This window comes from Typha angustifolia, chromosome 4 (genome assembly GCF_048772165.1).
Source record: "Typha angustifolia cultivar Huaian chromosome 4, ASM4877216v1, whole genome shotgun sequence".
NCBI classification, from domain to species: domain Eukaryota; kingdom Viridiplantae; phylum Streptophyta; class Magnoliopsida; order Poales; family Typhaceae; genus Typha; species Typha angustifolia.
In genome coordinates, this window is record NC_133242.1 from 2,011,955 (window position 1) to 2,039,942 (window position 27,988).

Genomic DNA, 27,988 nt, shown 5'->3' on the forward strand with positions numbered 1-27,988 from the left:
TGGGCTTTGCTTAGCGAACGAGGTTTCGACTACTTTGCAAAAGTTATGACACTATTGGAGGGGTGTTTATAGAAAGATGTCACCTTTTGATCTCGCTTTAATTCGCATGGATGTAGGCTGAGATGGGCCTGGCCCAATATTAGCCCACCTAAACCAGACCAGTGTTGGAATCTCGGCCCGGCCCAAATTCTTATGCCTATGTCACTTGAAATTGAATGTATTCAGCAGCTTTAAGTGCATCCAGTATACAAAATTAAATGCATTCACTTTCAAAAGTCCAATCTTGCTATTACTAAAACCTAATAAGGAGTAGTTTACAAATTTAAAAACATAAAATACTAACTACAAATACGTGAAAAGATACGGTGTTAAATATAAATTTTTCTTGCACTTTCAGGAGAGTTCAACTTTTAGTTTGTAAAATTAAGTCAGCTGCTCTACTTCAAACTATCTACATTCACATTTTACAGAAAATATGAGAAGATGTATTTATCTTTTTTTGTAACGTATCACAAAAAATACACTTTGACAGTGGAATATATCGGATAAATACTCATTCAAAGATAATTTTATTTCTTTTGCATCATATTACCAAAAAAAAAAAAATCATGCATCATACTATATAATTCCTCCAAATAAAAGGTATTACATTATTGTTAAAAAATATTTCACTTTTGTTAGAACTTATTCCATAGTAATAGCTTTTATCATCCATTCCTCTTTAGTTTCCATCAAAGTGCAAATGTGCAATCATATCTGCTATCCTCTACTTTGCATACAACTAGTAGAGCTTTAACAGTTCCCTCTGTTACTGGTATCCTCATTACTTTTAAGTTCATTAATATCTCTGTTTTACAATAATTCTTGTGTAATTGTTCTATAAATTGCATACCGATGACTTTCGGCACTTACTTTTCTTTGAAGGATTTAATGAGAAATATTAGTATCTGACATCTACTCCTTTGGTTTCTTATTATTGGAGGGAATCTTCTATGCATATTGCACCGTCTAAGACCATTCAGGGTTTCGCCATTGCCCATTGGATTTCACTCGCATTCACACCGACTCATTTGTAGAGACTGTAGTTTGTTCCCTTGCCGTGCTGGAAGTTCTAAAGAAGTTGGTTGATCTACTTGGAGCATCGCAATTCTGACTCTTCAACTACTCTCTTTACTGTGACAAAAAACAGTTAATGGCTTTCTTATTACGTGGTTAACCATGTACCTCTCTATTAGGATCTATTTTTATTAAAGGTTGGAAAAAACTATTTGATTCAGGGGGGATTGCAGAGTTAGGAGCATCCTATGAATGAGCTGAGACTATGCCAAGAGTAAACAGCAACGGAGAAGCGTCTTCTAGCTATCCTATTATATAAGGTCTGAGAAGAATCTCATAACAGTGATATATGTTTTGGCTCTCGGGACCTTCGTCAAGTTTATGCTCAATTGAGATCCTTTATTAACGTATAGATTCAGCTTTACTTCCTTGTGCAAATTGATTACAGTCAACTTGCAACTCTCTTTCTTTTGTTTTGCCAAAGGAGAAGATTAATGGTATCGTTTCCCTATCAATTGAACAACTCCGTTCGCCATTATGGCATGAAAGCAAGTGCCAAAATGTTTCTTTCGGAGTCTTCTATTACCCTTGTCATTGTCCATGAACTGTTCAACACTGGACCTATAGTGAATAAGATATTCTTAAGATAAGGTATGGCGCTATTTATCTTCTTGTGGGTTACTTTAGCTTCTTTTAGATTTTGTTTGTTGCAGTGTAGCTATCATCCAACTAAGATAGAGCTGCCATCCTTGAGGAAATGGTCCATACTCGCCATACATCTCACAACCAGACATCCTTGCCCAAAGGGTGAGGTCTTGTCTCATTCCTCTAAGTAGAACTATATTTCACTTTGATTGTTCTCACTCTACAACAGAAAGATGCTTGAATTATGAGTCTTAAGAAATATTGTAATTGGATTGAAATACTCTATCCTTGGATCTTTGTTTAAAGATGTATCAGGTTGTGTGACAGGGAAGAGAGATTGTATGTAGAGGGTCCTACAACTTGTCATGCATGACTTTTATTATTTTCATAACTAGTCATCAGATGCCATCAAGTTAAGACATCAACATACTATCAAAGTTGACATTAAAAATACCTTTTTTTCCTCCTTCCATTAGGACTTATGTTATAAAGGTGATTCCTTTTCCACAACTGAGACAAATTTCTTTTCTCACTCTTCTTCAATATCCTTTTCTCAACCTCTCCCTTTTCTTCAAGATGCCCCACTCACAAACATAGGGGCTTTAGTAAGACATTAACATATTATATAAGAGGTAAGTTTTGTAACCATACAAACAAAGATACTCCCATTTTTTTCCATGGTCAAGCATGATGGCATGGATTGTGGACTTCATGGGAATAAACTGATGCAAGACAAACACCTAATTGACTAGGAGAGATTCTCATCTGGATACCAAGGTTTCCTCCTCCTTCCTTTTTGTTTTCTTTTTCTTCTTCTGAGTCAGTGGATGCATGTTAAGGCTTTTGTGGGTACAAACAAATCACTGAAGGATATTTGAACTTTTCAGCACATAGCAAAAAGATAAAAGGTGAATGAATATACTAAAGTCCAGATTATTATTTTTTAAATAATAATTAAGAAGTCTAAATGAGAAAGAAGAAAAAAAAGAAGTTAGCAGCAAATGTGACACAACCCCTCACGCTTCTTTCTTATGGCTACCTAACATTGCAAGTTGCAAAGACTTGAAAATGAAAGAAATAAAATTAAATGCGCCCCAACATAGGCACAATGTCAAAATCTATAACCACAACGATATAGATATATAACTTTCATCAGCTAATATTTCATTATAATTTGATGTTATGCCAGTGTGTAAGACGCTGTAATTGTATAAAGAGATGCAAATGTGTGATAGGATAAAGGACCTTCATACGATAGGTCAAGAAAGAAATAGCTCATGTTCGTATATAAGAACCAAATTAATTACATGTACAGAAAAATATTCATAATTAATAGAGAACGTAGACTAACTTTTCATGGATTAATTAATCCGAAGAAAGATATAGATTAAATCGAACAAGAACTCACCCAGTTGTCGCTCTATAATCCATGATCCCAAGTAATGATAAAACTGAAACAAAGAAAATCAGAAGAACGAAGAATTAATAAGAAAACGAAAAAGAAACTATAGCAACATCATTCAGTATAACCTACAGTGGTTAGAATTATGGAGGAAACTATGAAGGGCCTTTGGATTAGGGTTTTCATGTGCTCCCATCAGCAGATGAAACTGCAACATGATCTGATTTGCTCCCTTGCAAGATTTTTAAGAGCGTGGGGAGAAAGAGATCAGATCATGCTGGCAGCTTCAGCTTCTTATGGTACACCACATCACTCCACTCCATCAAGAGAGAGAGAGAGAGAGAGAGAGAGAGAGAGAGAGAGAGAGAGAGAGAGAGAGAGAGAGAGAGAGAGAGAGCTCTATGGAATAGGAGAACAAAGAGGAAGAGAAGGAGATATATAGAAAAAGAAAGGGAGGGGTTGGTGGGTTGTATAACTTTGATTATTAGTCATTGGTTATAGTTGTAACGCCAATGTTAAAAAGAAGACTAAATTCAATTAGGAGTTGAGTGGTCCCAAATACAAAAGAATATATTAAATAATGTCACGCCCAGGATACCACCATGCAGTTAGGGTTTCCAAATTTACTACAAGCTTTTTAAGGCTTTTGGAGCAGCCTTTCATACTAACCCAGATTCTCTTAATAATAGTAATATTATTATTATTATAATAATAATATAAGCACAGCCAAATTGGTTGTTATAAGAAGACTCGACCTCAAGGGGACCACCTTTCTCTTTCTTTCTCTCTCTTAAAGGATGTTTTAATGGCATTAAATTTTTTTTATCTCTAATAGCAATCTACTGCAATCTGATCTAATGTTTACTATAAGCACTAGTTCACTATCATGGCCATGAAAGTGTATATGCATCTGATATCTGTGAATGGTGTCAGTTGGTGGATTCGGACCGTGGCTTTTATGGAGCAAACATTTTAAGATCAAACTGTATCACTTGCAACCTAACTCCAGCAACCAAGAAAATGATATGTCTGAAGAGTGTCTGCTTTTGTAATTAGGCATATTTTTGCACAAGAAATCTATATTATGCAACTGTGGATTTTTTAAGTGCTTGCAGTAAAATATTTCAGGATGATGTAGAAGGCCAATAGTGTCAAGATCTCTGAAGATAATTGGCAAAGAGAACCATTAAAATGCTGGCACTTTTTGGATCCCCCATAAGTGATGAGAGCCAATAAAAAACAACTGTTCACTACTGTAAACCTCCTTTAATTTTTCTTTTCCATTGAAGTGGATGGGCTTTTCTTAAGCTGGATTTATACCTTGTTTCAACATTTCTGTTCACATTGTGAAAGAGCACTAATGTATTTAAGTTTACTACATAGACTCATTGAGCACATTTCACTTTCAGAATCTGAGCTTCTTTAATTTGAATGAAGTAATAGAGTCAGATTTCTTAACTTTAAGTACTTCAACCTGCAAACCTTATATTGAACAGCTTTATGAGGAAAGAGAAGAGAAGAATCTTATGTTAGCCTAAGAATGTTATACTATTGAGCTAATTGTTTCAAGTTCTGCATATATAATGAGATGCTGGAACAAGTACTTACTTGTCGTTATGTTAATTCCTATGGGGACCATCAGAACCCATGCTTTGATTCAGAAGTAATCAGAATATAGAAGAGGACACCACAGAATTTGTTTCATGTGATGGAACTTATGAAATGTTCATAGGATCCCTGCAAAGAGCCATCTTGAAATGTCTGACTGCTTTAGATATTGTTTATGAACAGTGATCTATAATCATGTCTAGATCTTTCCACTGGATGCAATGACTACAAGAAATTGAATGCATCTGAAAGGAACAAATGCAACCAAATCAGGATGGCAAACTTCCAGTATTTTCTGATTGAAATATTCTTTGAAAGAGATACAAGGAAAAAACTAGAAACTCTGGAAAAGGAGCCCTTGTGGATCCTTCTGATATATAGAAGATTCGTGATTTTAAGTTTCACCCAAAAACCAAGACGTTTTGCAAAAGTATTTTGAGTTTTGATCCTATCCGAAACTGGCCCCCAAAACTAGCTAGCATCCAACCAATACAACAATCATACTAATTTTTTTTTAATAACTTTAAATTCAAAGTTGGATTTGACTTGAATCCAAGCTATATTACCTTATTCAATATCAAACTCATTGCTTCAATGCTATTAGTTCCATAAAAAACAAGATTAAAAGGACTATTTATCAAAAAAAGTCCAAAACTGATACGACGAAACTAAAATTGAGACCTACCTAAACTAACCGTAACAGACCTTTTTTTTTTTTTAAACCAAACCGATACCAAAACTTCGAACAATAGATTTGAGTCCAAATTATCAAACAAGCAAAACTCAACTTTAGCTTCTTGTGTTCACAAAACCGTAAACTAGAACAAAGAAAATTAGAAAGCTTTCATAAAGGAAAAGCTCACCATTGATACAACAAGAATGATTCTGTAAGCAACTTTATATATCCAGTCTTTTAGATTAAAGTATAATTTGAATTAGTGATGTTTGGGCAGTTTGATGAAAGTTTGTATGTAATAAGATAACATCCAAATGAAAAAACTCTACTTACTGCAAGTTTCTCTTCTTGTTTTCTCGGCCATGAATTTTCCTTAAATCGGCTTGTAGGCTCCTTTCTAATTCCTGAAATATATGACTGTCATAGTAGACAAGTTACAAGATTATGCTTTTGAATTATACTCATGCCAATCGATCTATAACGAATGAAAAATGGTGCTCATCACAAAGATAACGTGGTAGCCATTAAGCTCTGATGACTGCTGCAAGCACATTCCAATGCCCAATTGTGATGCAATAAATCATATAATCAATTGTAATAAAATTTAAGATTTCACTCCTTTGTAGTCCTACTGACTCATGAGATCTAAGAGTTGAAGACAACTAACTCATGTTGAATAAAGTGATTGTCTTTTGTACTCCAATGGACGAGGCCTGCTATATTATCAGCTAGTGTTCAGCATTTCTCTTGGAGGATTCCAATAAACTCTTCTCACTCATAATACTACCAGCCACAATGCAGTGGAGATAATACCATTATGTCCTGGAACTGATTGAGATGTCCTGAACCTGAAAAATCTCAAACTTATTTACAATATGTGGCCTAAAATTATTCCCTTGTTTGACTCATTTGTCTACCCCACCAGTTTTGGCTTCCCCTTGTGTTCTAATTGTTTACAAGACAAGAGTACACTCCATGAACCAACCCACAAAAACACCACAAAACTCAGTAAAACAGTTATAAATTAGGATGCTGACAATATCAGAAATTCACTATATATAAGAATATTTTTCTTATACACTATCTCCACAATACACATAATTGCTTTCTATCTAGAAATAAAAATTAAAAAAAGAAGAAGAAAAAACTTAGCTTCTCCTTGTAGTAGAAGTCTAACCAGATGAAACAATCAAATAAGAGAGGGCCTACCTATGTTGATGTGAGAATGAAGCAACATACTTACCTCTTTCGTGTCCCTTTTCTTACATCTCTTTCTCTATGGATTGAAGCCTGTTATGCCCAATAATGGGAAAAAGTGAGGCTGTCACAGCATGACCCAGCAAGGACTGACCTCAAATAAATTACATGACTTCTTGTGTGTGTGTGTGTGTGTATATATATATATATACATACACATAGTCTATGAGTCTTTGGTCACTCAAAGCTAGATCATGCTGGCAGCTTCACCTATTCCCCTTGGCACTTCAAATATGACAGATGGAGTGCTAAAGAGGAAGAAGAAAAGGCATCACAAAGAGAAGTAGAGTGTAATGCAATAAGAAAAGTAAAGCAAGAAAAGGTAACACGGCAAGTTTTATAACACAAGTGAGGGGGAGTATCACAATATCTCATCTGGGCTGTGGTTAGATTTTATAGAAGGAAGAGAGGTGGTAGACATCCCCATACATGGTGGGTGAGCCATAAAGTAGAGAGAGAGATAAAGAGAGGGAGATGTCTCCCAGGGAAGAAGACAAGCTTTACTTTGGGTCGTAGTAGTAGTAGGTAGAGCTTATTAAGGTTGGCTAAAATATTATTAATAGAAATATATGGGGTTAAAAGTATGTAGACAGTTTAGGTTTGCAGGTAGTAGGGCGGCATAATGCGGACGAGCAAGACATAGAGGGGGCTGCCGTACCCTACCTCATGCGCTACCTCGTTTACATTATCGAGGAGGAAAGCGGTCCATATAATTGAAAATTAGGGAAAGTTTCATTTCACACCCTATCTTATAGTTTATTCTTTTTACATAAAAACAAGTATTTTTTTATAAAAATATTATACACCAAATAAGATTATATATATTTTTTAATTTGTATTAGTTTACAAGGTCGGGTCAAATATTACGACTCCTACAAAATGAGATTCCATAAATTGTTTAGAAAATACTTTGAATTAAATTAGATAGCTGAAAGACAAGGTATCAACTGTAATAAACATATTACAGGGTGTAAAATGGAAAAACGCATTGCAAATAATATTTAACCGTTGGAGATCTGTAACAGGACAAGAATATATTCATGTTTATGTCTTCCAAGGGTGGTAGATTGAACCTTTTAAGATCTTGTCTTTTTCTAACCAAAGGAGCGTGCTGAGCTTTTATAATAGATAATTACTTCTTCTTTTTTATCGATTTATCTTCAAAAGTTGGGTGAGAAGTTCATATGGATCGAGTGTATATGCTTCTGTGGTACCTCTCAATCAAACAAACCGTTGGAATTTAATTTTTTTACGGCGTAGTTTTTCTTCTTATAAGGTCTTTTCTTTTCCCCCTCACTGATACCCCCCTCAAACTTAATTAACAGTTAAAACTCTATTAATTTAACTATAAAAAGACAAAATACCTTTATTCAATTAAAGGTATTTATGTTACTTCGTCTATTAAATTACTTAAATTTAATATATATATATATATATAACAACCCTGCTTATATAACGAGCTTTTAAGATAATCATAGGCTAAACATAGATCTCTCCGGTATATAAGTTTACAACTAAAAGTCCTAATGAAAATTTAGGAAATATTAGCTTTAATATTAAGAAAGAAAATAATTAAACTTAGTAAAAATTAGAATTTTTGACATCCAATTCTCTCACCGTCTCTCTTTTCTGTGGTCCAGAAAGTCCAAACAATTCTCTTAGTGAAAAGTTATGGCTCATTGGAAACTGTAATATGCCAATATGGCATCCAATACTTGCTGTCCATTCTGAAATGGCTATTCTCAAAAGAACTTAGCTCTCTCTCTCTCTCTCTCTGTGTGTATATATATATATATATATATATGCATGCATCTGTAGCTCTTTTGCTTCTCAAGGAACATAAATAAGGTCAGCATTGCTTTGATATTTGATATCTTTTGCACTTGGCTCGTTTAGCATTGCTTTGACAAAAAAAAATGTCACTTTATTGTACTTGCATCTAACATTTATAGATTTCCTTTCTAAAAGGAATAAAGGTACCATGTAGAACCTTATACTATGAGTTTATATGAAAAGTTATATATATATTTGGAACCTTATTGGGTGATAAATAATCTAGAGATTTCTCTACAAGAACCGCAATATGAATAATCTATTTTCTTAGACAGCTTAGTTATGAACCCCAAAGAATAGCTCATGTTATATCCTAAAACGAACAAGTTTTTAGATAATCATTTTATCTGAAGCCACTCTGAAAGGCAACTCTGAGAAAAACCTAGAGAAGCCCTAGAATCAGAAGGCCAATAAGTGGTCCATGGAAGGAATTCCCTTTTTCCCTATTACTAGTACTCTCCTTATGGTCATGTGGTCCTTTTCCTCACCCCTCCCACAATAATTTCTCCATCACCAAAGAACACACAGTCTGTGCAGGTAGAGCTACAGGTCATTAAAATTTTCTTTTTTACTGATTTTATTTAAATTTCAAAGGCGAAATCACCCCCATCGATAAATCTTCGCCTAATATCTTATGTAGATAGAATTATTTGACAACAACCAATGTACATGAAGATGATGGACTCTCATTTATCCTAAAAATTCTTATCAAGTAGGAAATTTAAAAAATTAGATAAAAAATCTTTATATGTGCAAAAGACTGGGATAGATAAATTGAAATGTCTCACTCATTTATCCCAGCTTTTTTAATTATTGAATTATATGTGATTCTAATATAATGTGTTTGGAGTGAAAATATTTGTGGTATTTATAATGTTATGTTATATTGCATAACAATGTTAATAAATAGGTAATAAGCTCAAGGATAGAGAGAAAGAGTAAGTGGATTATAATTGCAGAGCCATGATGCTGATACAGAGCCATCGATCTTGTCGGTTGGAAGATTTAGATGATGGACCACTCTCTCCTCTAGGGTACTCTGCCATAGCCTTGAGTACATAACAACTATAGGCATTGTTATCTCTTTAAATTCTCCAATAGTTCTCTCCTATAATGTTTTGCTATTGGACAAGAGCCAATTATAAGGGTTAATTAGTCTACACCTCCTCAATTATATCCGGTTTTTACGGAGACCACTTAAATTATTTTAGGTTACAATATCACCTCATATGACAGTGTTATGTTACTTTGATCAAAAGATCAAGTTAGGCTGGGCTTAATGGGCCTCGTTGGACCTAGGCCTTGTCAATAACTAATGGGCCCAACTTTTATATTCACGTAATATTATAATTTAACATTAAGCACTTAACTCTTCTATAATTCACACTAAGATGCAACTGTTAACTTTTTTGGTATAAGCAAATTACAAAATTACTACAATATTTGTCCTCAAATTTATGTGGGTGTAATTATGTTTTTTTCACAGCCTCATTAATAGTCGCAATGCTTAAATTTGAAGTTAGAAAATTTAAATACCCAATCGAACTTGAATGAGTCAGATTCCCCATGCAGTAGCCAATAGCCTTTGAAACATTCTTTGTCATTTTTATCTTCTCTCGTAAAAAAGTCTTTGTAACATTCAAAGCAGCCAAAGATAAATCAGCTACTTGACTTTCTTTTCTTTCTTTCTTTCTTAATTTCTTCCATCTATAATTTATTAATCCTAGAATAAGCTCTTTTTCTTTGCAGGAGGAGAGAAAGAAGATTGAATGCTGGATTTTTTTAAACCAACGAGTCACACCTACTATATATTTTCCACCAAGAACTCCTTCCTAAGTGGACTAGAATAAGAGAAACTAAATGTCATAAGCAAATCATTCAATACTTTGGGCTTAAATGCAGATTACCTTTCAAATTTTTAAATAGCGTAAGACTCGGATATTTTTAGGTTCCATTAATTATTAGTCAACATACTAAATCGTCTCTATCGAGCTAAATAACATCACGACTTTTCTAAAGTTGATTAGTAGAATCGTATGCCATATTTTTGATTCTCAGTGGGGCTTATTAATGTTTATCAAATTTAGTTCAAGACAGCAATATTGTTTGGGTAATAATTACTTTGACTAAAGTATAAGAACAATTCTTATATCGAAAAAGATAAAACTTAACATGATGATCATCTCTTATTAGAAATTCATGACAATGTCAACTTGTCATGTATGCATTACAAGGTGATGTAAATACACATCTAAATCATCAGACATGTAATCAAAATGTCAACTTAGAACATCTTATGCTCATTCTGATATCTCCAGGGAGAGAGAAAAAAAAAATTCTGAAAACTTGTAGTTTCCGAAGCTTTAAATGATGCCGCTATTGCTCAGACAGCATCATCATCTTGACGAATTCATCGTAGTTGACCTGCCCGTCGCCGTCGAGGTCAGCGGCGGCGATCATTTGCTCCACCTCTTCATCTGTTAACTTCTCCCCGAGATTAATCATCACATGTCTTAGCTACACAGCATTGAGATAAAATTAGAAAGATTTCTAAATATATAGATATATATGAATAGCTATTTTTATTAACTCTGAGAAAGATTACCTCACTCGCTGAGATATATCCATTTTGATCCTTGTCGAACACTTTGAAAGCTTCTTTTAGTTCATCTTCTCCATCATTCTCCTGCAAGGTAGGTAAAAGTACCGATTTTCTATCATTTGTGTATATATATATATATATATATGTGTGCGTGATCCAAAGTTTTGCATATATAAATCTTTTTTTACCTTCATTTTTCTCGCCATTAGATTCAAAAACTCTCCGAACTCGATCGTCCCATTGCGATCTGCGTCTACTTCGTGGATCATTTGATGCAACTCCTCCTCCTTTGGGCTCTGCCCAAGTGATCTGATCACGGTGTCGAGTTCTTCCGATGTGATGCATCCTATGATTCCAAGTGATTAGAAAAAAGTATCAGCATTTTTACAGAGCGGGGGAGGAAAAAGATGGGTCTTAGTTCTTGATCAAGAGCTAGCGTACCGTCTCCATCCTTGTCGAAGAGGGAGAAGGCTTCTTGGAACTCGGAGATCTCCTCCTTGTTCAGGAAATCCATGGAGAGCTAAGCGAGTGGAAGAGATGAAGGGAAGGAGAGGGTTGAGGGAGGAAGAGATGTGAGAGAGTACTCGACGCAAGCCGAGGCCTTCTTTAAAGGGTTGGACGCTGAGCAGAGGAGGGTGGATGATGGCTGGCCTTTTTGTACTTTAGCCCCTTGACTTTTTGTAAATTAAACTTAGTCAAATAGCCTGAAAAAGAAGGTTAAAAATTGACGTTTTTAGCGTACCAAAAACTTCCCGATATTCAAAACAGAGAATTAATCTATCCATAGGAGAATTTTATAAAATGGCAAAAACGTCCCTGTAAAGATTATATATATATATACGCTAGCCCTCCGTAATGCATAAGTTGAATTGCTTTTGACCCCATAATGCATTTTTAATGTAGCATAATAATAATTCTCAATAACCTTTTCTTGTAGATTAGTTTAAGTGACTAGTAATGAGTTCGACTGGGTCAGTCTGACCGTGACTCGTACTAACCTTTTCTATTCCTATATTTATTTTTAATTCCAATTTTTTGTCATCTCTTCTGTTACTTTTTTTTTTTAATTTCGTATAAAAAAATTCTCTTTTTTTATTATTAAATTAGTTGCCACCAAGTCTTACTGTGAACAGCTGGAGGATGGACTTCCAGATGACGGAGGGGGTTGTTGCCATCAATCGCAGGCATTAAATTTATTTTATTACCACATTGCCACTATCGAGCTGTCGGTGACTTCCTTGCCTATCATGGTTAAATGACTAATTTGCCCATCCCGATGTTAACTCAATATTGAAACATTGCTGAGCAGAAAGAAGAAAAAAAAACATTGCTTGCTTTAGGGTTTATTTTTTTAAGTGATTTTTACGTAATTGTCAATATTTTTTTTTAATTTAAATTACTAAAGAATAATAATTTGTATATTTTTAATATTTAATCTTCTTTCTCACTTTTGAACCGAGATATTTTGATGAACTTAATAATAAGACTTAAATTAAATATGTAATATTTTTATATTTTAAATAATAAATATGTTTGATACCATGTTGAATAATTAGTTAATCAAAAGCTACACCTTAAATTGTTAAATAATGAATCAATAATGTATATCATATCTTTAACACATTTTCTTACGTGTGATTTTTATATATCACACATAAACAGATTAAATATATAACTCTTCATGTTACGTGAGAATAAATTATAAAATATAAGAATTAAATATGGTTAAAAATATAGAAGAAGTTCTAAATTTGAATCTAATGACGTATATTTATTATTTAAAATATAAATTTTTTCATATTTTTAATTTAAGTCCATTTTTTGGACCAATTAAAATCTCTCATCCCTCTAAAGTGAGAATGAATATTAAATCTGATAATATAAAAATTATTATTTTGTAATAATTCAAATTTTAAAATAGTTGATGAGTTAACAACTAAAAGAAGATTTATAGGAAAAAATTAGCCTGCACTTAATCTGCTCTTATATAACTACCCAAGATTACTGAGGGTAATCTTGTCATTTAGCCGTCAATAGAGGAAAGGGCACAAAAGCCAATTTAGTATAATAGTTGTATTGTAGCTGTTCGCTGCTGTTCTATTCACTGCCCTCTTTCGCAAGATATCTCGCGACTCGGTTCGGTCTCTTTCCGTGCTTTCGATCGGACCCGAGAACACGACATACGTCGGATCACGTCACAAGCCCGACCATTCAACGATCAGACGGTCAGCTCTCTTAGCCCTTCCGTACGAGTTGGATCGGGTCGTGGCGAGTGTTTCTCCTCCGCCCGCGAGACGGTCAGGAAATCGTCGACAATTTGAGTCAACCCAGTTGACGCAGACGTGGCTCGCGACCTCGTCTTAAATTTGATCCGGTCGAACTCGTTTCCGTAGGCGTAGTAATTTGTTTGGGAAAATTATATTTCACACCATCTATTCTCGCAAATCTAAAGTTAAAAACCCTATCTTTTCGGTATTTGCAGTTGAGCCCCTATAGTTCACACCTTATGTTATGAGCTGTTTTTTTTTTTCTTTAGTTAATTGCATCTAAACCCCTAAACTATTATAAACTGATATATCCCACTCTGGTGTAGATAAATGAAAATAACAAATCACTATTTCATCATTAAGTCTTTTTTTTTTCATCAGGAGATTCTTTCAGATGGGATTTATGTGAAAATAGGCATAATTCAGAGTGCCTAAATATAATTATCCTGTTTTCTTCAACCATTCATCCTCGGTTAACCATGACTAATTTTCTGCTAGACTTTTCAAAAATAGAATATTTTAAGCCCTAAATATAGATAGGGTGTGATCATAAATTTGTGAAAATGAAGGGCGTAAAACGTAATTATGCCTTGTTGGTTTATAATCGGAACACTGGGGAGGAGGCAATGCGGGTTTTCAATGCGCCCGTGCTGGTGACCGGCGAGTGTTGACATTTGGTCGCACGTGCTACGCGGTTTTCTCCGCTTGCGTGTCGTTGAATATACAGTGCACGTGTGACGACTACTCTTCTCCCAAGCGTGTGGATTCGTCATATTATTATTAAGTATTTAGATCTGATGCAGAATTAATCCATTTTTTAATCACCGCGAATCCAATAGATGCGTGACTGCTAATTCCTTTTTTTTTTCAATTTTTTTTTTTTAGAAACTCGAATATAAATTGAAAGGGGAGATATAATATTCCGGAAACTCAAAGGAAATAAGATATTAAGCTTTACGGTAGTTGTGATCTCGAGGACCAACGAAAGATGTGTGGAGACAGTCGAGAGCAGACGAAGATGACAGAGATGGATTGGGTTCCAAACTTCCAATGGAAGGGTGAGGGTGAGAGCAAAGAAAAACCCTTTTAGGAGAGAGAGGAAAAAAACCCTCCCCTTATAGATATTCAGAATTGATAGGAATGGCTTTCCAGAATTTTTTACTCTTCAAATTCTTGTTTTGAGGGAATTATGCAACAAAACAAGAAGAGAATTCCTTTTACCAGAGTTGGCAGATCTCAGATGTTTGGATCAATTTGTCACTACCGATCTATATAATTACCACGACACTAAAAAAAAAAACTGTGTAACTGAACCTTGTTATATAACATGAGAGGATCAATTAGCTTTGCAGAATTAATTCACATGACGCTGAAATAAAGAGAGGAATACGAAAGTGTTAATGATACACCATACAGATCCCACATCCAACTAAACTTTTACAGGATTACAGAAACATCTTATATCACCTAATACTCATAAGCTGTCTTGAAACATTTAGCACAGTAATAAGATACCTGAAAGACTCGAACTGAATAGTCCAGCAAAACAAATAGGCGTTCACGGTTACTAAAAGAACGGTGTAGAGATGGTGATAGAATTAGACAGGGCCTAAAATTGAGTGGAAGGCGAGTTTGGTTCTCACTTTGTCCTTCTCTCATATAGGCATGCCTTTAGGGAATATCTGATCTTTTATCCACATATAGATCGGCACCAGCACGTAGTATGTAGCTGCAATGGTGCCCAGGAGAAAGCGGAGGAGGAAAGCAAATGGATTCACAGGCTTCCGAACATCTTCAGCCTTTGGCCCGAGCTGCACAAATATGAGAAAGCAATATCTCTAAGTTCTAATAAGTACTCATATTTAGAAGAAAAAAAACAGCAAATAAATAATTAAGCACCATAAAGAAGAACACTTTTGTCCATTGGAAACAAATTGAAGAATGTTCAGTTAGCGTTTTGGTGCTCAACAACACTGTACATAGTACATACTTCAACCGTCCCTTATATTATATATGTACGACTCCTTGTTGGAGACTCATTTAAATGATTCCATCTGTTCCAAATTTCAATGTTTTTTTCTTCTAATTTTCTGTTCTTTATGTACACAACTTTCCATTTGTTGATACTTGATACCTACAATCTGGTAGTAAAGCTTAGGAGACTCAGAGAATAACACAACGTAGTATGAGAAAGATAACCAGCTAATGATAGTCTCTGAAATGCTATCTACATTTTTTTCCTAATGTCAATGAATAACAAGGGCTTGAACTGTCGCAACAGTAATCATGACTGAAGAAATGAGGAACCAAGAAGTGGTGCACTATCATGTTAGATCATCAAATCAGATACTTGATACTTCATATTAAGTATACTCCAATAATGGAAAGCAGAAGAAGATTAGATATTCCACCAATGTAAAGAGTTTTCATATTCTTTATATTTGAGTAAGTAAAAAAAGAAGGATTTTTCCGCCTGTTATTCAAGACTTCCTAATTTATGTTTGGCCATTTATTATAAAGAGAATGCGAAGGACAAGCAAACTGAACATAGGAGAGTATTAACTCAAGACAGCTGAGAACAGTTCTGAAATTTCACTATCACTCATAATTGGAAGAAAGATGAACTCTTAGAAGATTTACCTGCAAAGGAGAATCTCCAGAGTTTCTCTTCACGCCTGTCACGGAGCATCCCATAATTAATCCATGTCGGCGAACACCACGATACCATTTTGGTCCAATCCTTTTCAATTTGACATCATTGAATCCTGCCTTCTTGAACCACTCAATGTACTCTTCTTCCTTAGGAAAGAGCATCCACATGTCAGCGAAAAAGCGAGAGAGCCAAAAGGTCGGGTACACAGGGCCAATAACGCAGGCTACTCCTCCAAGCTTCAGGACCCTGTATGCTTCCCTGATTCCTCGTTGTGGATCAGGCCAATACTCAATACTGGAGAACAAATTTAATATCATCAGTAGTAGAAAAGAAGAATCTGCATCAACAACAGTTCTATGCTATTCATTTTGAACTCAAAATAATACCACATATACACAATTCAATAAGTAACAGAAATCAGATCCATTATGAATCAAAACCTACACATAGGGTTTCTAATGTGGATACCCTCTTGAGGCCTACAAACATAAAATTTGGCACCAAAGAATTATCATTTTACACTTTTATCCAGGTGCTTCTAATTGTACTTCCTAGGGAATAAAAGAAAAAAAGAAGTTAGAAGCTTTTAAAATGTCTTGAAGAATAGAAATTAGATAAGAAGCACATTTTCCAAAACCAACTCATCTGTCATGAATCCCTTTTTCCTTCTTGCCAATATGATTTCATTCCCTGTCCTGCTTGTTGAATATTGATCATTACAACACTGAGTTTTGCCAGCATAATGTATTTTTTTTGTAAACTGAAAAACATAATAGTATTCACTAGCATCCAGAAAAACATGAGCAATGCTGCTCTTTATCTGTCAGCTCATAACTCCAAAGATTCACAAGTTGTGATTAATCACTGAAACACTTATCCACTCATTTACCAATATCAGAAAAATTAACAACTAGTTACAAAAGGAATAGAAATATACAGGGTCTATAAAAAGATCTTCAATTCAGAAAATATGATTTAATCCGTAAACAACCCCTACCTTCCCGCAGAGATATATCGATCGCAGTAATCGGTCGGGAAAGGAAGGTCCTCAGCATCTCCTTCGATAATGGTGCACTCCTTCAATGCCTCCTTCTGTCTAGCCTTTTCGAGCTGGTGCGGCGACTGGTCGAGAATCGTAACGTTCTTGGGGTCTACATGCTTAATAATTCCCAAAGTGGTAAACCCAGTCCCACCACCTACATCCACAACCTTCAGCTTGGAGCTGTAGAGCTCTGCGGGCTGCAAGGCCTCATCCCTCATGTCCTCAGTCCAATGCCCAGGGTTTATGACATGGTCATAGACTATGGAGAGGAACCTATAGAACCAAAAGGCCTCCTGCTTGTGCTGTATGAACCTGGGCTGGGAGGCTGGCCTTGAAGAGGAGAGGCTGCAACTTGGTGCTCCTATTTTAGCCCTTCTGCTCCCATTAATGGGAACTAAGCCCATCTTGGAAAGGTATTTCCCATGAAGAGAAGAACGCAAGAACCCCAAGCCATTTGGGGTTCTTCCTCTGGCGAGTGTGAGGTTATCAGCACCATTGAGCAAGTGGGAAGCCATGGATTGGACAAAGAAGAAACACCCACAAAGCAAAACCTACACAAATTTCCAAACAATTACAGGGCTCTAACCAGATCACAATCAGAAACCCACTTGGGAAAATAGTAGTTAACTGAAACTAAGAGAAGACATCGATATTTCTTATGCGGCAAAAAGGAGACACTTTTTTCAACTCTTCCTCTTACTTTGAACAAAAAGAAAGCTTTATAAGGAGGAGTTTGCTTACCAATTTGCTATTAGTTTGAGGAAGGGAAGAGGAGAGCGTGGCAGAGCAGAGAGAGAGAGGGAGAAGGGAAAGAGGCACACAACCTTCGCAATTCCCAAACCAAAGGCGATCTCCTACCACAAAAACTTTAATTGAGATAGGAGCATGTGTCTTCGTGTGACCAGAGGTAGCCACTTGATCTTTCTCTCTTTCTTTTTCTTTTCTTTTTCTTGATTTCTGTTAATACGGAAGCCATTAATTTCTGAATTAAAGATAATGTTTCGATTAGACAAAATAAATTCGATCACCAACTATCTTCGAGTGTGATTTCATCTTTTAACTGATCCTGTAAGTAACTATAAGTATTTAAATCATGATAAATATCATTTCCAATATTGATTTGCTTGAAGCCATAGCCACCGTTCAAATTAGTTTGTGGCTATCTTTTACTCATTCCCTTGGCATTACTCTTCTGAGTGACTCTTATTAATTCCTTTGTCTATTTTTGTCTTCTCTGGATGCACATCGATCCAGTGATCAGATAAAAATACTAAGAAGTATGAGCAAAGGAAATTTCTCACAAAGAGAGAGGGACCCATCTTATGCCTGCCTAATTCCATCCAAAGAACAGTTCAGAACTCCCAACTTTACTATCTCGCTACTTTTTTCACAGTAACTGATCAAGTGATCAACTAAAAAAGAGATTGTATTCTCGAATAGAATAAAAATGTTCTCGTAGCGCAGAATTTGTTTAACACAATGGCCAAAAATACTCCAAAACAATTAACTACACTGCCAACTTCTGCCAATAAGAATCACATTATCCAGCATCTGCATCCATGCAGATCTTGAGGTCCTTCAAACCACCTATCCCAAGATGCATTCACAGGTCTACTAGTTCTGCCATAACAGGAAAAAAGAAAGCCTGAGGTAAGGAAGTGAACAGCGAAAGATTCATTCAATGAATGAGTGGAAATAAGAGAGAAGAGTTCTCATTCATTACACTGGGAGAAGAGGATCTGGCCTGCTATCTACTTTGAGTAGCACTCTGGTTGAACAGCAATTATTCAGTCAATTTCGAACAATATACTCATGTGGATTTTTGTATGCAATGTAAGCAACTACCTTATAAAAAGTGGTTTAGTTTTATGTATGACACGAGTTAATTTCATATACATACTCTTGTAGTACTGCTGAAACCTTTTCTGTTTTCTCAAGCTCCTCTAGCTCTTCCTGTACATTGTATATTCAAAAAAAGTTGAGCAATTAACGAGGGAGTTTGTAAAATATCTAACTATACAATCATACAGCGACTCTCCCACCAAACAAGCTAGTTAGAGTCTAGGTGCATACTCATCACTCGCAGTGCTGATGCAAAAGCAATGAAATTGTATAAGTTAGAAGAAATAAGCTGCATTGCACACCACCGAAGGAGATGGCATTCATGAGAAATATTTGGAGTCTATGCAACTCAGATCTCACTGAAGTACAAAAAACCAGGCATCTCAAATCTGATCTCTGACACCATATTCAAGATTAACTTTTCTCCCTACCGTCATCCTTGTTATCTTAGTACTAATGTGAAGTAAGCATATGTAGAAAACTATAAGCTCATTCTATGATAATCATGATGGCATATAGCAAGCTCTATACCATTACATGCATGAGTAATCATCATGTATATACTGGCTATATGATTTTGTGACGTTAATTAATTGCTTTTGATATTAAAAAAAACCCTCATCTTATGTTATTTCGGCATCACAAACACTAGCTTGAGTGGCAATTATGGTCCTCATTGTGGAGGATGGCTCTCATTTTTTTATCTTATCGTGCCAAAAGGAAAAAGTAGAAATCTAGACTTTGCCAATGGAAGTTCTCAGATATGCAAATCTATTATCTTCGTAGATTATCTGAGGAAAAGTCCTGCGACACTTCATTTATAGAACAATCAACTTACAAAACCGAATCCAAAGGTGGATCAGGTGGATGAAGAGAAAGAACACTAAAGATGAGTTCTGCTCCTCTTCCTCAGCCTTATGTTCATCTCTTAGCTATTGGTTTATGAAGTTTGATGCTCTGAAAAATTCTCAATTTCACTTAATAGAAGCGTAGGTGCCCAACATACTGAATCACTCCTGCGAGATTTGTACTACCTTAAACCATCATTTCATGGTCTTACCTGTTACTCCAAGATCAAACCTTTTCTTCAAAAATCATAATACAATACTGACAACAATCCACTTTTGAGAAGTGAGAACCATGTAATACCAACTAAATACTCTTTAAGACCCATCTCAATGGCAAATCATCTATCACCATTGGCCATCTATTGATTTACCACGTTTGATCCTCCAAAGAACTCTCAGTTCCACCAAGTTAGCACTCAACTAACAAAAGCATAAGATCCAACGATCTCAATCACTCCTAAGACGCCAAGATCAGACTTTTCCCTCAAATAACATCTAAAAAAAATTCCAAATCGCAAATTCTTTCAAAATTTTCGGAGCAAAATATTCGAACTAAGTAAAAGAGAATCCACCTCTAGAAATCTCGATTCTTGCTCCAAACGCTTGCGCTCGGCCAAGATCCGGTGCTTGCCCCTGGTGTCCGTTGGTGGGGACAGCGCAGTGATGTGATCGACGGACGTGATGGCAGCTCCCAACCCATTAACCTGCATCCCTCGACCGTTGGATCCTTCTGACCTCCCTTAAATGTATCGTCCTCTAATCAAGAGCTGGAAATCGAATCGAAAATGGTACGGCGGAGACAGCAGCAGAGGGGGCGGGGAGCCCCACCTCAGGGAGACACGTCTTCTTCTAGTACTCCGTTGAGCTCGGAGACCGCGGCCATTAGAGCACGCAAGTGGAAAAAACCGAACTTGGATTAAACTAGAGAGGGATAACGATATATCTCCATCGTGACCGGAAAAAAGATCATTTCTTTTTCTTCCTCGTCTTTTAGAAAGGAGGAAGGGGACAAAAAGAATTTAGCAAAAGGTGAAAGGTATCATCTTTTTTGAGTGTGCTTAAACTTGACATATATTATTTCTATTAATTTAGATCTCAACTATTTCTATAATATTCTTTCTGACTAAGCAATCCCCCATACGATAAGATCAAAATTGTAAACTTAATACCTATTACCTTTCTCAGATAATATTTAATATATTCATACCTCTGCTTATAGATAACCAGGATGGTAATAATAGCACAACAGTGCGTTGGGCACAGACAGATAACTTATTAAAGCGTCAAATAGCGGTTACACAAGGTGAAATATGATAACATCCTACGACAAGCCCCATTCTTGACTGTTAAACCAACTATTCTTGACTGTGTTAACGAACTGACCTATAATAAATCCAAAGTATCAACTTGTAACTAAAACCTATGATCATGTAAAGAAAGATTAATAGATCATCGGCCTTAGAATAAGACTCCCTCTTAGTATCTCTCAAAAAATAGACAATTACCAGAGGATTGGATTTAAAACGCATCTTATTAAAAAGTTAGCGTCCTATAGCTCTTCGACCAAAATAGACCCAACACACATGGAGACTAGTCAACCCAACTATACCAACCAAACAATTCAATGAAAATGATTCGATAAGTTTCTCGATGCTACACCTACACGTCAATGACCAACTGGCAACGGAACCACTGTAAGACAGTGAGCAACCAATCACCGTAAGCTATAGTAGATTCCCAATCAGTCGGCAGTCGTAGCTGATAATGCCCAGTATGGGGGCGGATGGGTAGGGAAAATGACAGCGACAGGGTCATAGACTAGAGATGTGGCAAGGCAACTATGAAGTGCATGATTGAAGAGACAGTCGCTGGAAAGGCAGACATTAAAGGCCAAATTGTTGCTAGAGTGATGACCCAGAGGGGGACGTTTGGGCTGAAGGCTGCGTGCGCCACTACGAGGAAAGTAGTTCCGGTGGAGTGGTGGCATAGAAAGGGCGAAGCGAGGAACCAATGGAGATAGGGCAAGGGAAGGAAGAGTGGCTACCAAGCTTGGACCGGCGAGGAAAGAGAGTAGGAGGACCTAGCAACAACGAGAGAGAGTTTAGCAAACTCCAACTAGCCCATCCGAATGCGCTTGTTCGAATGCCGGCACGTATACGCAAAGATAGAGAACAAAATTTGTGCGTTCGAACACGATTAAGCATGTTCGAACGCGCCGCGACGAGAACTTTTAATTTTTAGGATTTTAATTTGGTTATTTGAGTCAAAAGAGTGAGTCTCTATAAATATGTGGAGGAAATCATAATTGGAATTTATCTGAGAATTCCATTGGCATTGTTGCCCTTATCTCCTTCGTTCTTGTTCTAGCCATTGGCGCCCTCTCCCACCTCCTTTTTTTCACTATCTAAATCCTTGGTCGACATCCTCTAACTCTTAATCTCCCTCTTCTACAGTAACTTCCACTTTCACTTCAAAAGAGTTCTTTCTAACATCTATCTAGCTATTGAAAGACTAACAAGCTAGGGTTCATCCGACCTTTAGCTGTTGTTCGATCGATATCTTAAGATCTAGCCATCCAAACCTTGAGATTTTGAATTCGTCGGAAAGCTCTTTTCAAGAACAACAATATATCCAAATTTTAGTAAGATTCAACGGCTAGATTCTTTAAAATTCTCTTTGAAAGTTATACTCTCAAATTTAGTTAAAACCGCTACGAATTGGATCAAGCATGGTCGTAACAAAATGGAGCATAGGCGTAAAAATATCATTTCTCCTAAATATAATCTTTAACCGTCAGATGCACTCGGCCAATAGTGCACTTCCATACTCATCAACATACGTGTCGTTCCATGTTAACACCCCATGCAAACGAACAGAAACGTGTCAATCCATCGTCGTACGTACGTATATGGATTAGTTCACCTCCAAACCTTCTTCATCACCAAAGCTTCTAATCACTTCTCTCAATTCCCAACATCTATTCTCAAATCTCAAGTAGCAACGATGGCTACTAACATCGTCAGAACTTCCATTCCCTTATGCTACATCTCTATCATCCACACGTAGTTCACTTCTATTTACACCACCACTACTCCATCCTAGAATTACAAAATCCCAAAAGTACCTACTCCCGGCAAATATCACACTCCACTGTCGCTACTCAGTTCGAGGCGGCGAAACGCCGCCGGAGCTACCGCACCCGCCGCATCCAGACCGGCCGTACCCCCCGAACGATCTACCAGAGTTCGACCAGCCGCCGGAGTTCGAAACCCCGCCAGGAGTCGACCCGCAGCCCGGGCCGGATTACCCTCGGCCACCAATACCCTCGCCGCCTAAGCCGGAAATCCCAACGTCGCCGGACCCGGATATCACCGTGCCGTCGCTACCGCACGTGCCGCCTCGCCCCCCACCGCCGGAGGTTGATCCCCCGAGACCACCGGAGGTGGCGCCTCCGCCGCCGCCGGAAGTTGTCCCGCCGCCGGTTGTATGATGCGGTGGATCCTTTGCTGCCGTGGTGCATGAATATCGTGCAATCGATATTTGGCAATCCGTGATTGGGTTCTGGTAGAGTATCACACTAGTGTCGTGTAAGGGACTTTTTTCTCCTTTTGGTGCAATGACTAGTTCTTGAAGGCAATAATGAAAGCAGAGAAGATAAAAAGGCGATCGAAGACTTCAAAGAATATGCCAGCAGTTTAGAAAAAGAAGAAGAATAAGATCATTTACTAGTGATGTCCACTACTTTGATCATTAGACTTGATATAGTTGATGCCTATTGGATAAGAAAACTTATTATTGGAATAATTAAGTACAAAGCGTAGAGATGCTAGCTCTTAAACAGCTATATGAGAAAAAACAACTAATAATCCTTCGTACAATCTCGAGAAGAAGCATAAACTTGTAAGATTAAGCACAAACTAAGACAACATTGTGAAACAAGTGGGGCTATGTCAGAGAGTATTTACCAATTAAGTTTCAATAAACATGGTAGGTCTCAAACTAGGACAACATTAACTGGGGCTATGTCCTACTGCAAGATTAGTTTATGGCACAATAACTTCTCCAACTATTCTATGCCAGAGACCACCATGGCCTTTGATTTCTAAACTCTGCTTCAAGCTTCCAGATTTACAAAAATAAATTACTCTACTGGCTATTTCTCAACCTTCTCTGCTCTCTGTTAGAAATGTCTAAAAGTCATATCAGATAGCTAATGTGTCTAAAGTTAGCAGCAAGTAAATAAAAGAGTTGTTCTAAAGCATCAGCAGGAGCAATAAACTCTTTTCTTATAATCCGAGAATGTCAGGTTAAAGCAAACAGAATTATTATTTGCAGCAGAATTCCTTATATAAGACATTGTTAGCTTCTCATGGTTGCTTTGCCTATGAATTGTTCTTCAACTTCCAAGTTGGAGTGGAATCTTTTCCTTGTGGAAGCAGCAAATTACTATTAAGTAAGAACATATAGATATCATAAGTGCTAAGAAGGAACTTCTATAGTGAATTAACTATTGTGTTTAGTGGTTAGTATGAAAATAACTTTTTCTTTTCTTTTTTCACAAATTAACATCAATAGTTATAGAAGTGAAACTATAAGCACTACCAAAATATTAGATATTTTACTCCTAAACCATAGCATTAATGCAAGAGTGGATCTTCGACAAGATCCTCTTTGTTTCTTCCAAGCAACATAAATCTGGTCTATATAATTGCTTTCAGCAACCTGGTGGGGTTTTCTAATGCATAGAATTGGAAGGCACCTTGTTTGCCAAGCAACTTATAGCCTAAGTTGAACACATTTTAAACAATGGACAATGATGATGCTTGCCAAATCATAAACTTATGCATGTTAAAAAAGAAATGCTACAAGTAATTAACTGGGAAAACATTTACATATATTATATCAAAAAGACTAACAAGACAGTCAAATTGCAGATGTCAATACCTTAAAGACCATAAATAAAGCAAAGACTCCTCATCTACAGATTTGAACAACTTTACAGAAAAGATCAGGAAATGATTCCTAAGACCATTACCTCAAGTTACTTGAGATCTTACTGAAAACTAAGATAACTAGGTGCGAGAAATAAATTAAGCAGATAACAGGTGCCTTAGCTGATGTAAGTGCTCTTCATTTGTAATATTAAGAGAGAGCCGAAGATTCGTTAGAAGTGACTCCTGCTCCCAAGTTAAAGGACCTGAGGCGAAAAAAGCTTGCACAGTAGATTGATACGCTTGTAGCTCTAATTGATGAACATTTGCAGCTAACTCATCTTTAGAAAGGCCTTGGTACTTCTTCTCAGACTTAAATGGACATGAAGACATGGCATCATCAGGGAAACAATCTGGAAATACCACACATTTTCTTCTATCTTGATGCGTGTATTTTTCCAAGTCATTTCCACTGCAACTAGCAACAGAGCATTCATTCTCTTCCATAACGTCCTGAGGTATCAATGGCGAACAGATAAGTTTATTATTCGTGTTCCTCTTATCGACATGGATTTCAGAAAGTTTATATATTCTGTCTTCATTGGATCTGCGCAAGCAGTTCTCAGAGAATATATTTTTTGAAAAAGAAACAGCATCTCCCTTTGCAAGCAGTGCTCTCTTGCTTAGCTCATGAAATATGTCTGCATTGAAGGTTGTTTTCCTTTTCTTGAGTGCTGATCTATCCACGTCATCAGGTGACAAGCTATGAGAGGACTTCAGATTCTTTGAATTATCTTTTGCACGAGTGGAAAGGACAGGATGATTCTTTTCACATCTCTCTTCGATCTCAGGTTTCTTCTGCTCACTTACCTGAAAGGAAGAATACAGTTAGCAAAATGCCCACAGACAGAGTATGAACATGAGAGATCTGCAACCACATTCAATAAATGAGAGGCTCTGCTTATCTCATCCTTCTAGACTAAACTCCAAGCAATTTTTCATCCACCACTAAATATATATATGAGAACCAAAAGAGAAGAAAATTCATACTTAAAACTTACAGAAATAGTAGTTGCATGCTAAGACCAGTGACAGAGGGAAAAGAAAATTATAACTCAAACAAAGAAATGAGTTACTCTAGATCTCTATTAGAAGTAGTCATTGCAACAAAACAAATGCACCAATGCTGCAGTTCATTACATGTTGGTACATGAGACTTCTCTAGACAAACCTACCAGCAGGCAGCAGCATACAAGTAAACTCGTTACTCAGTTGAATATCAGGAGTTAAACAAACTGCGCCTTGATAGACACTCTTGTATGGCCGTCGCAGAATGTTTTATGTTATGGTCCCTTCGAAGATTATTACCAATAGCCTGTGCTCTTTTTCAGGTTCAGTAACATTGAATTAACACTGGAACCGCTTATGAGACAGTTTCACTTGGAATTTCAAAATTTGCACTTTGTAACAGAGAATGTTTTCTGCCTCCCAACTTTTCTTTAAATTTTCCCTAACCAAATGTAACCTTTGTTACATCTCAGAGAAAAACTAAGATGTTGGGGATTTCACAAGGAAAAGAATTTCTCTCCCAGACTATAAGCAACTTCTTAGGTACTTCATATGAATCATATCATGCTAGAAAGTAATAAAAAAGAGAATCATGAAAATAGGCTGTAGTTAGTTAACAACCACCTAATAGATGATAATAAAAGAAGTTATTCAAAGAATCGTCTTCTACCTTTTCAATTGCAACCCATCTGTTGTTATGCCAAGCTTGTCGAACCCTCAACCTTGATATATGAAATTCTCTAAGTTGAATGGAACCAAAGAGTCTGACAACAAAATAGCTGTTCTTTAGGACCTTTGCGATCTTCCCAATCCTCCATGAATGAAGATCAAACACCTCGGCCACCTCCCCAAGAATCCATCGTTTCTTGTTATCAGGTGGTGGATGAGGCCTGACATCCTCCTTGTACACCTTCTCTACCATAGGCTCTCCTTCGGTAGTCAAAAATTGCTCATATCTAACAGTATATCTATACTTATTTAGCGATAATATCGTTGCAGGGAACCAAGAGCTGTATGGCTCATCATTCTTTCTGCATATCTCCACCTTGTCCCCTTCCTTGAACTTCATAGCTACAGTACACTATAATCTTTACCTGTTAGATCCAAAGTGGCCTGTCAAATGGGTAAAGATATACTAACTATATATTTTGAAATAGCCGTTTCTGAACAAATAATAATTTTGAGTAACTGAATTACTGCTTTAGAAATAAAAACAAATTCACTTAAGAAGAAAGGATTCAATATGTTTCAGTAATCAATCCACTTATTTCCTTTTCTTCCAAGAACATCTATAAATTCAACCATAACAGCAAGAAATACAGTCTCTAAGACTACTTTTCTAAAGTAAACATTTAAATAATTCCCAACTTGATAACAAAAGGATATTAATTTTAGAAGAACAAAGTACAGAAGTAAAATAGCATCAAAAAGAGCTGAATACATGCACGATGGGGATTAGAACTGGTCAAATCTATACATCGACCGCTATTTCCACAAGAAACCGACGACCATTCACCAAAAACATAAACTAAAAGCTAAAGAGAAGAGGCAGTCCACTAATCAATATCTTCGCATATAATTGAACTGCTACGAATCAGTACACAAACTAATCCAAAACTAAAGGAAAAGGAAGAGAAAAAGATAAAAACTAAGCAATTTTTCGCACATCAGAAGCAAGCATCTTACGATTTTTAGCCAGTTACGAAATAAACCCATCAACGTTCTCGATCGAACGACCTCAAAAGTCATCTAAAAACTAATATTCGCTACCAAACGGTGAGTTACCCATCTGAGATTTTTGACTAAAAACCAAGAACGACGCAATTCGAAACTAAGGAAAGGAGGAAAAGATTCAATTTTTACGCCATCTTCCATTGCCCAAATCAGAAACCAAATGCAGCAGCATCAAAGAGACCAATCCGAGACTCACCTGCGGAGGATTGCCAGATTAATCCGGCGGTTAGGGACCGATCCCGACGCTTAATTTTTAGAGCAGCGACCGCATATTCTTCGAAAACGGCGTGCTGGGTTGCCCCCCGTAAGGCTGTTTTGCGAAGAACTCCAAAAATAAAATCAAAATTAGATAAACGCTTTTTCCCTTCAAATTTCCATCATCTCATGATTACCTCCTCAGCCTTGTAGATCACAACTCAAAAGGTTTTCCTTCCTTTTTTTTTTTCTTTTTTTTTCCTTTTTTAATTCGTAATTATACGCTAATCACAAAATATTTGACAGAAGTAACATATCCTCATCAGTTT

General features: G+C 36.5%; 4 protein-coding genes and 1 long non-coding RNA gene across 7 annotated transcripts; all 5 read right to left on the reverse strand.

Annotated features, from left to right (window-relative positions):
* Window positions 1-2,494: 2,494 nt before the first annotated feature.
* Window positions 2,495-4,695, reverse strand: LOC140759631 (uncharacterized). Its single transcript, XR_012104253.1, has 3 exons — window positions 3,236-4,695; window positions 3,110-3,152; window positions 2,495-2,564 (listed from the first exon to the last, which is right to left on the reverse strand). It is a non-coding gene; the product is annotated as an uncharacterized lncRNA (long non-coding RNA).
* A 5,943-nt stretch (window positions 4,696-10,638) lies between these two features.
* On the reverse strand, window positions 10,639-11,685 carry LOC140759358 (calmodulin-like). Its single transcript, XM_073095899.1, has 4 exons — window positions 11,521-11,685; window positions 11,268-11,425; window positions 11,083-11,163; window positions 10,639-10,994 (listed from the first exon to the last, which is right to left on the reverse strand). The coding sequence occupies exons 1-4, from the start codon at window positions 11,591-11,593 to the stop codon at window positions 10,854-10,856; spliced, it is 453 nt and encodes a 150-aa protein (XP_072952000.1). The 5' UTR covers window positions 11,594-11,685; the 3' UTR covers window positions 10,639-10,853.
* Window positions 11,686-14,716: 3,031 nt separating this feature from the next.
* On the reverse strand, window positions 14,717-17,953 carry LOC140759084 (2-methyl-6-phytyl-1,4-hydroquinone methyltransferase 1, chloroplastic-like). The gene is made up of 4 exons (XM_073095556.1): window positions 17,783-17,953; window positions 16,997-17,592; window positions 15,987-16,293; window positions 14,717-15,157 (listed from the first exon to the last, which is right to left on the reverse strand). Exons 2-4 carry the CDS (start codon window positions 17,554-17,556, stop codon window positions 15,002-15,004), a joined length of 1,023 nt encoding a protein of 340 aa, XP_072951657.1. The 5' UTR covers window positions 17,557-17,592; window positions 17,783-17,953; the 3' UTR covers window positions 14,717-15,001.
* A 443-nt stretch (window positions 17,954-18,396) lies between these two features.
* On the reverse strand, window positions 18,397-20,773 carry LOC140759085 (guanine nucleotide-binding protein subunit gamma 1-like). The gene is made up of 4 exons (XM_073095557.1): window positions 20,304-20,773; window positions 18,942-18,994; window positions 18,765-18,809; window positions 18,397-18,661 (listed from the first exon to the last, which is right to left on the reverse strand). Exons 1-4 carry the CDS (start codon window positions 20,439-20,441, stop codon window positions 18,577-18,579), a joined length of 321 nt encoding a protein of 106 aa, XP_072951658.1. The 5' UTR covers window positions 20,442-20,773; the 3' UTR covers window positions 18,397-18,576.
* Window positions 20,774-23,063: 2,290 nt separating this feature from the next.
* LOC140758689 (uncharacterized) lies at window positions 23,064-27,969 on the reverse strand. 3 transcript variants are annotated; one of them, XM_073094934.1, is made up of 3 exons: window positions 27,661-27,969; window positions 26,401-26,843; window positions 23,064-25,532 (listed from the first exon to the last, which is right to left on the reverse strand). In XM_073094934.1, exons 2-3 carry the CDS (start codon window positions 26,797-26,799, stop codon window positions 24,822-24,824), a joined length of 1,110 nt encoding a protein of 369 aa, XP_072951035.1. In that variant the 5' UTR covers window positions 26,800-26,843; window positions 27,661-27,969; the 3' UTR covers window positions 23,064-24,821. The 3 variants fall into 3 exon arrangements, with proteins under 3 accessions (XP_072951035.1, XP_072951034.1, XP_072951037.1); XM_073094933.1 differs by having other exon boundaries at window positions 26,401-26,824; window positions 27,661-27,963; XM_073094936.1 differs by lacking the exon at window positions 27,661-27,969 and adding an exon at window positions 27,417-27,615 and having other exon boundaries at window positions 26,401-26,824.
* Window positions 27,970-27,988: the final 19 nt, after the last annotated feature.

Coding starts and splice junctions, on each gene's coding strand:
- LOC140759084 (XM_073095556.1), bottom strand. CDS start 17,556: ATGGCTTCCCACTTGCTCAATGGTGCTGATAACCTCACACTCGCCAGA. Junction 16,294..16,996: donor CGATATATCTCTGCGGGAAG/GTAGGGGTTGTT, acceptor TTTGTTCTCCAG/TATTGAGTATTGGCCTGATC. Junction 15,158..15,986: donor CTGGAGATTCTCCTTTGCAG/GTAAATCTTCTA, acceptor ATATTTGTGCAG/CTCGGGCCAAAGGCTGAAGA.
- LOC140758689 (XM_073094934.1), bottom strand. CDS start 26,799: ATGAAGTTCAAGGAAGGGGACAAGGTGGAGATATGCAGAAAGAATGAT. Junction 25,533..26,400: donor GATGGGTTGCAATTGAAAAG/GTAGAAGACGAT, acceptor TCTTCCTTTCAG/GTAAGTGAGCAGAAGAAACC.
- LOC140759085 (XM_073095557.1), bottom strand. CDS start 20,441: ATGCAGGTTAATGGGTTGGGAGCTGCCATCACGTCCGTCGATCACATC. Junction 18,995..20,303: donor AAGAATCGAGATTTCTAGAG/GTGGATTCTCTT, acceptor TACAATGTACAG/GAAGAGCTAGAGGAGCTTGA. Junction 18,810..18,941: donor GTTTCAGCAGTACTACAAGA/GTATGTATATGA, acceptor CTGTTCAACCAG/AGTGCTACTCAAAGTAGATA.
- LOC140759358 (XM_073095899.1), bottom strand. CDS start 11,593: ATGGATTTCCTGAACAAGGAGGAGATCTCCGAGTTCCAAGAAGCCTTC. Junction 11,426..11,520: donor CTTCGACAAGGATGGAGACG/GTACGCTAGCTC, acceptor TTGGAATCATAG/GATGCATCACATCGGAAGAA. Junction 11,164..11,267: donor TAATGGCGAGAAAAATGAAG/GTAAAAAAAGAT, acceptor CCTACCTTGCAG/GAGAATGATGGAGAAGATGA.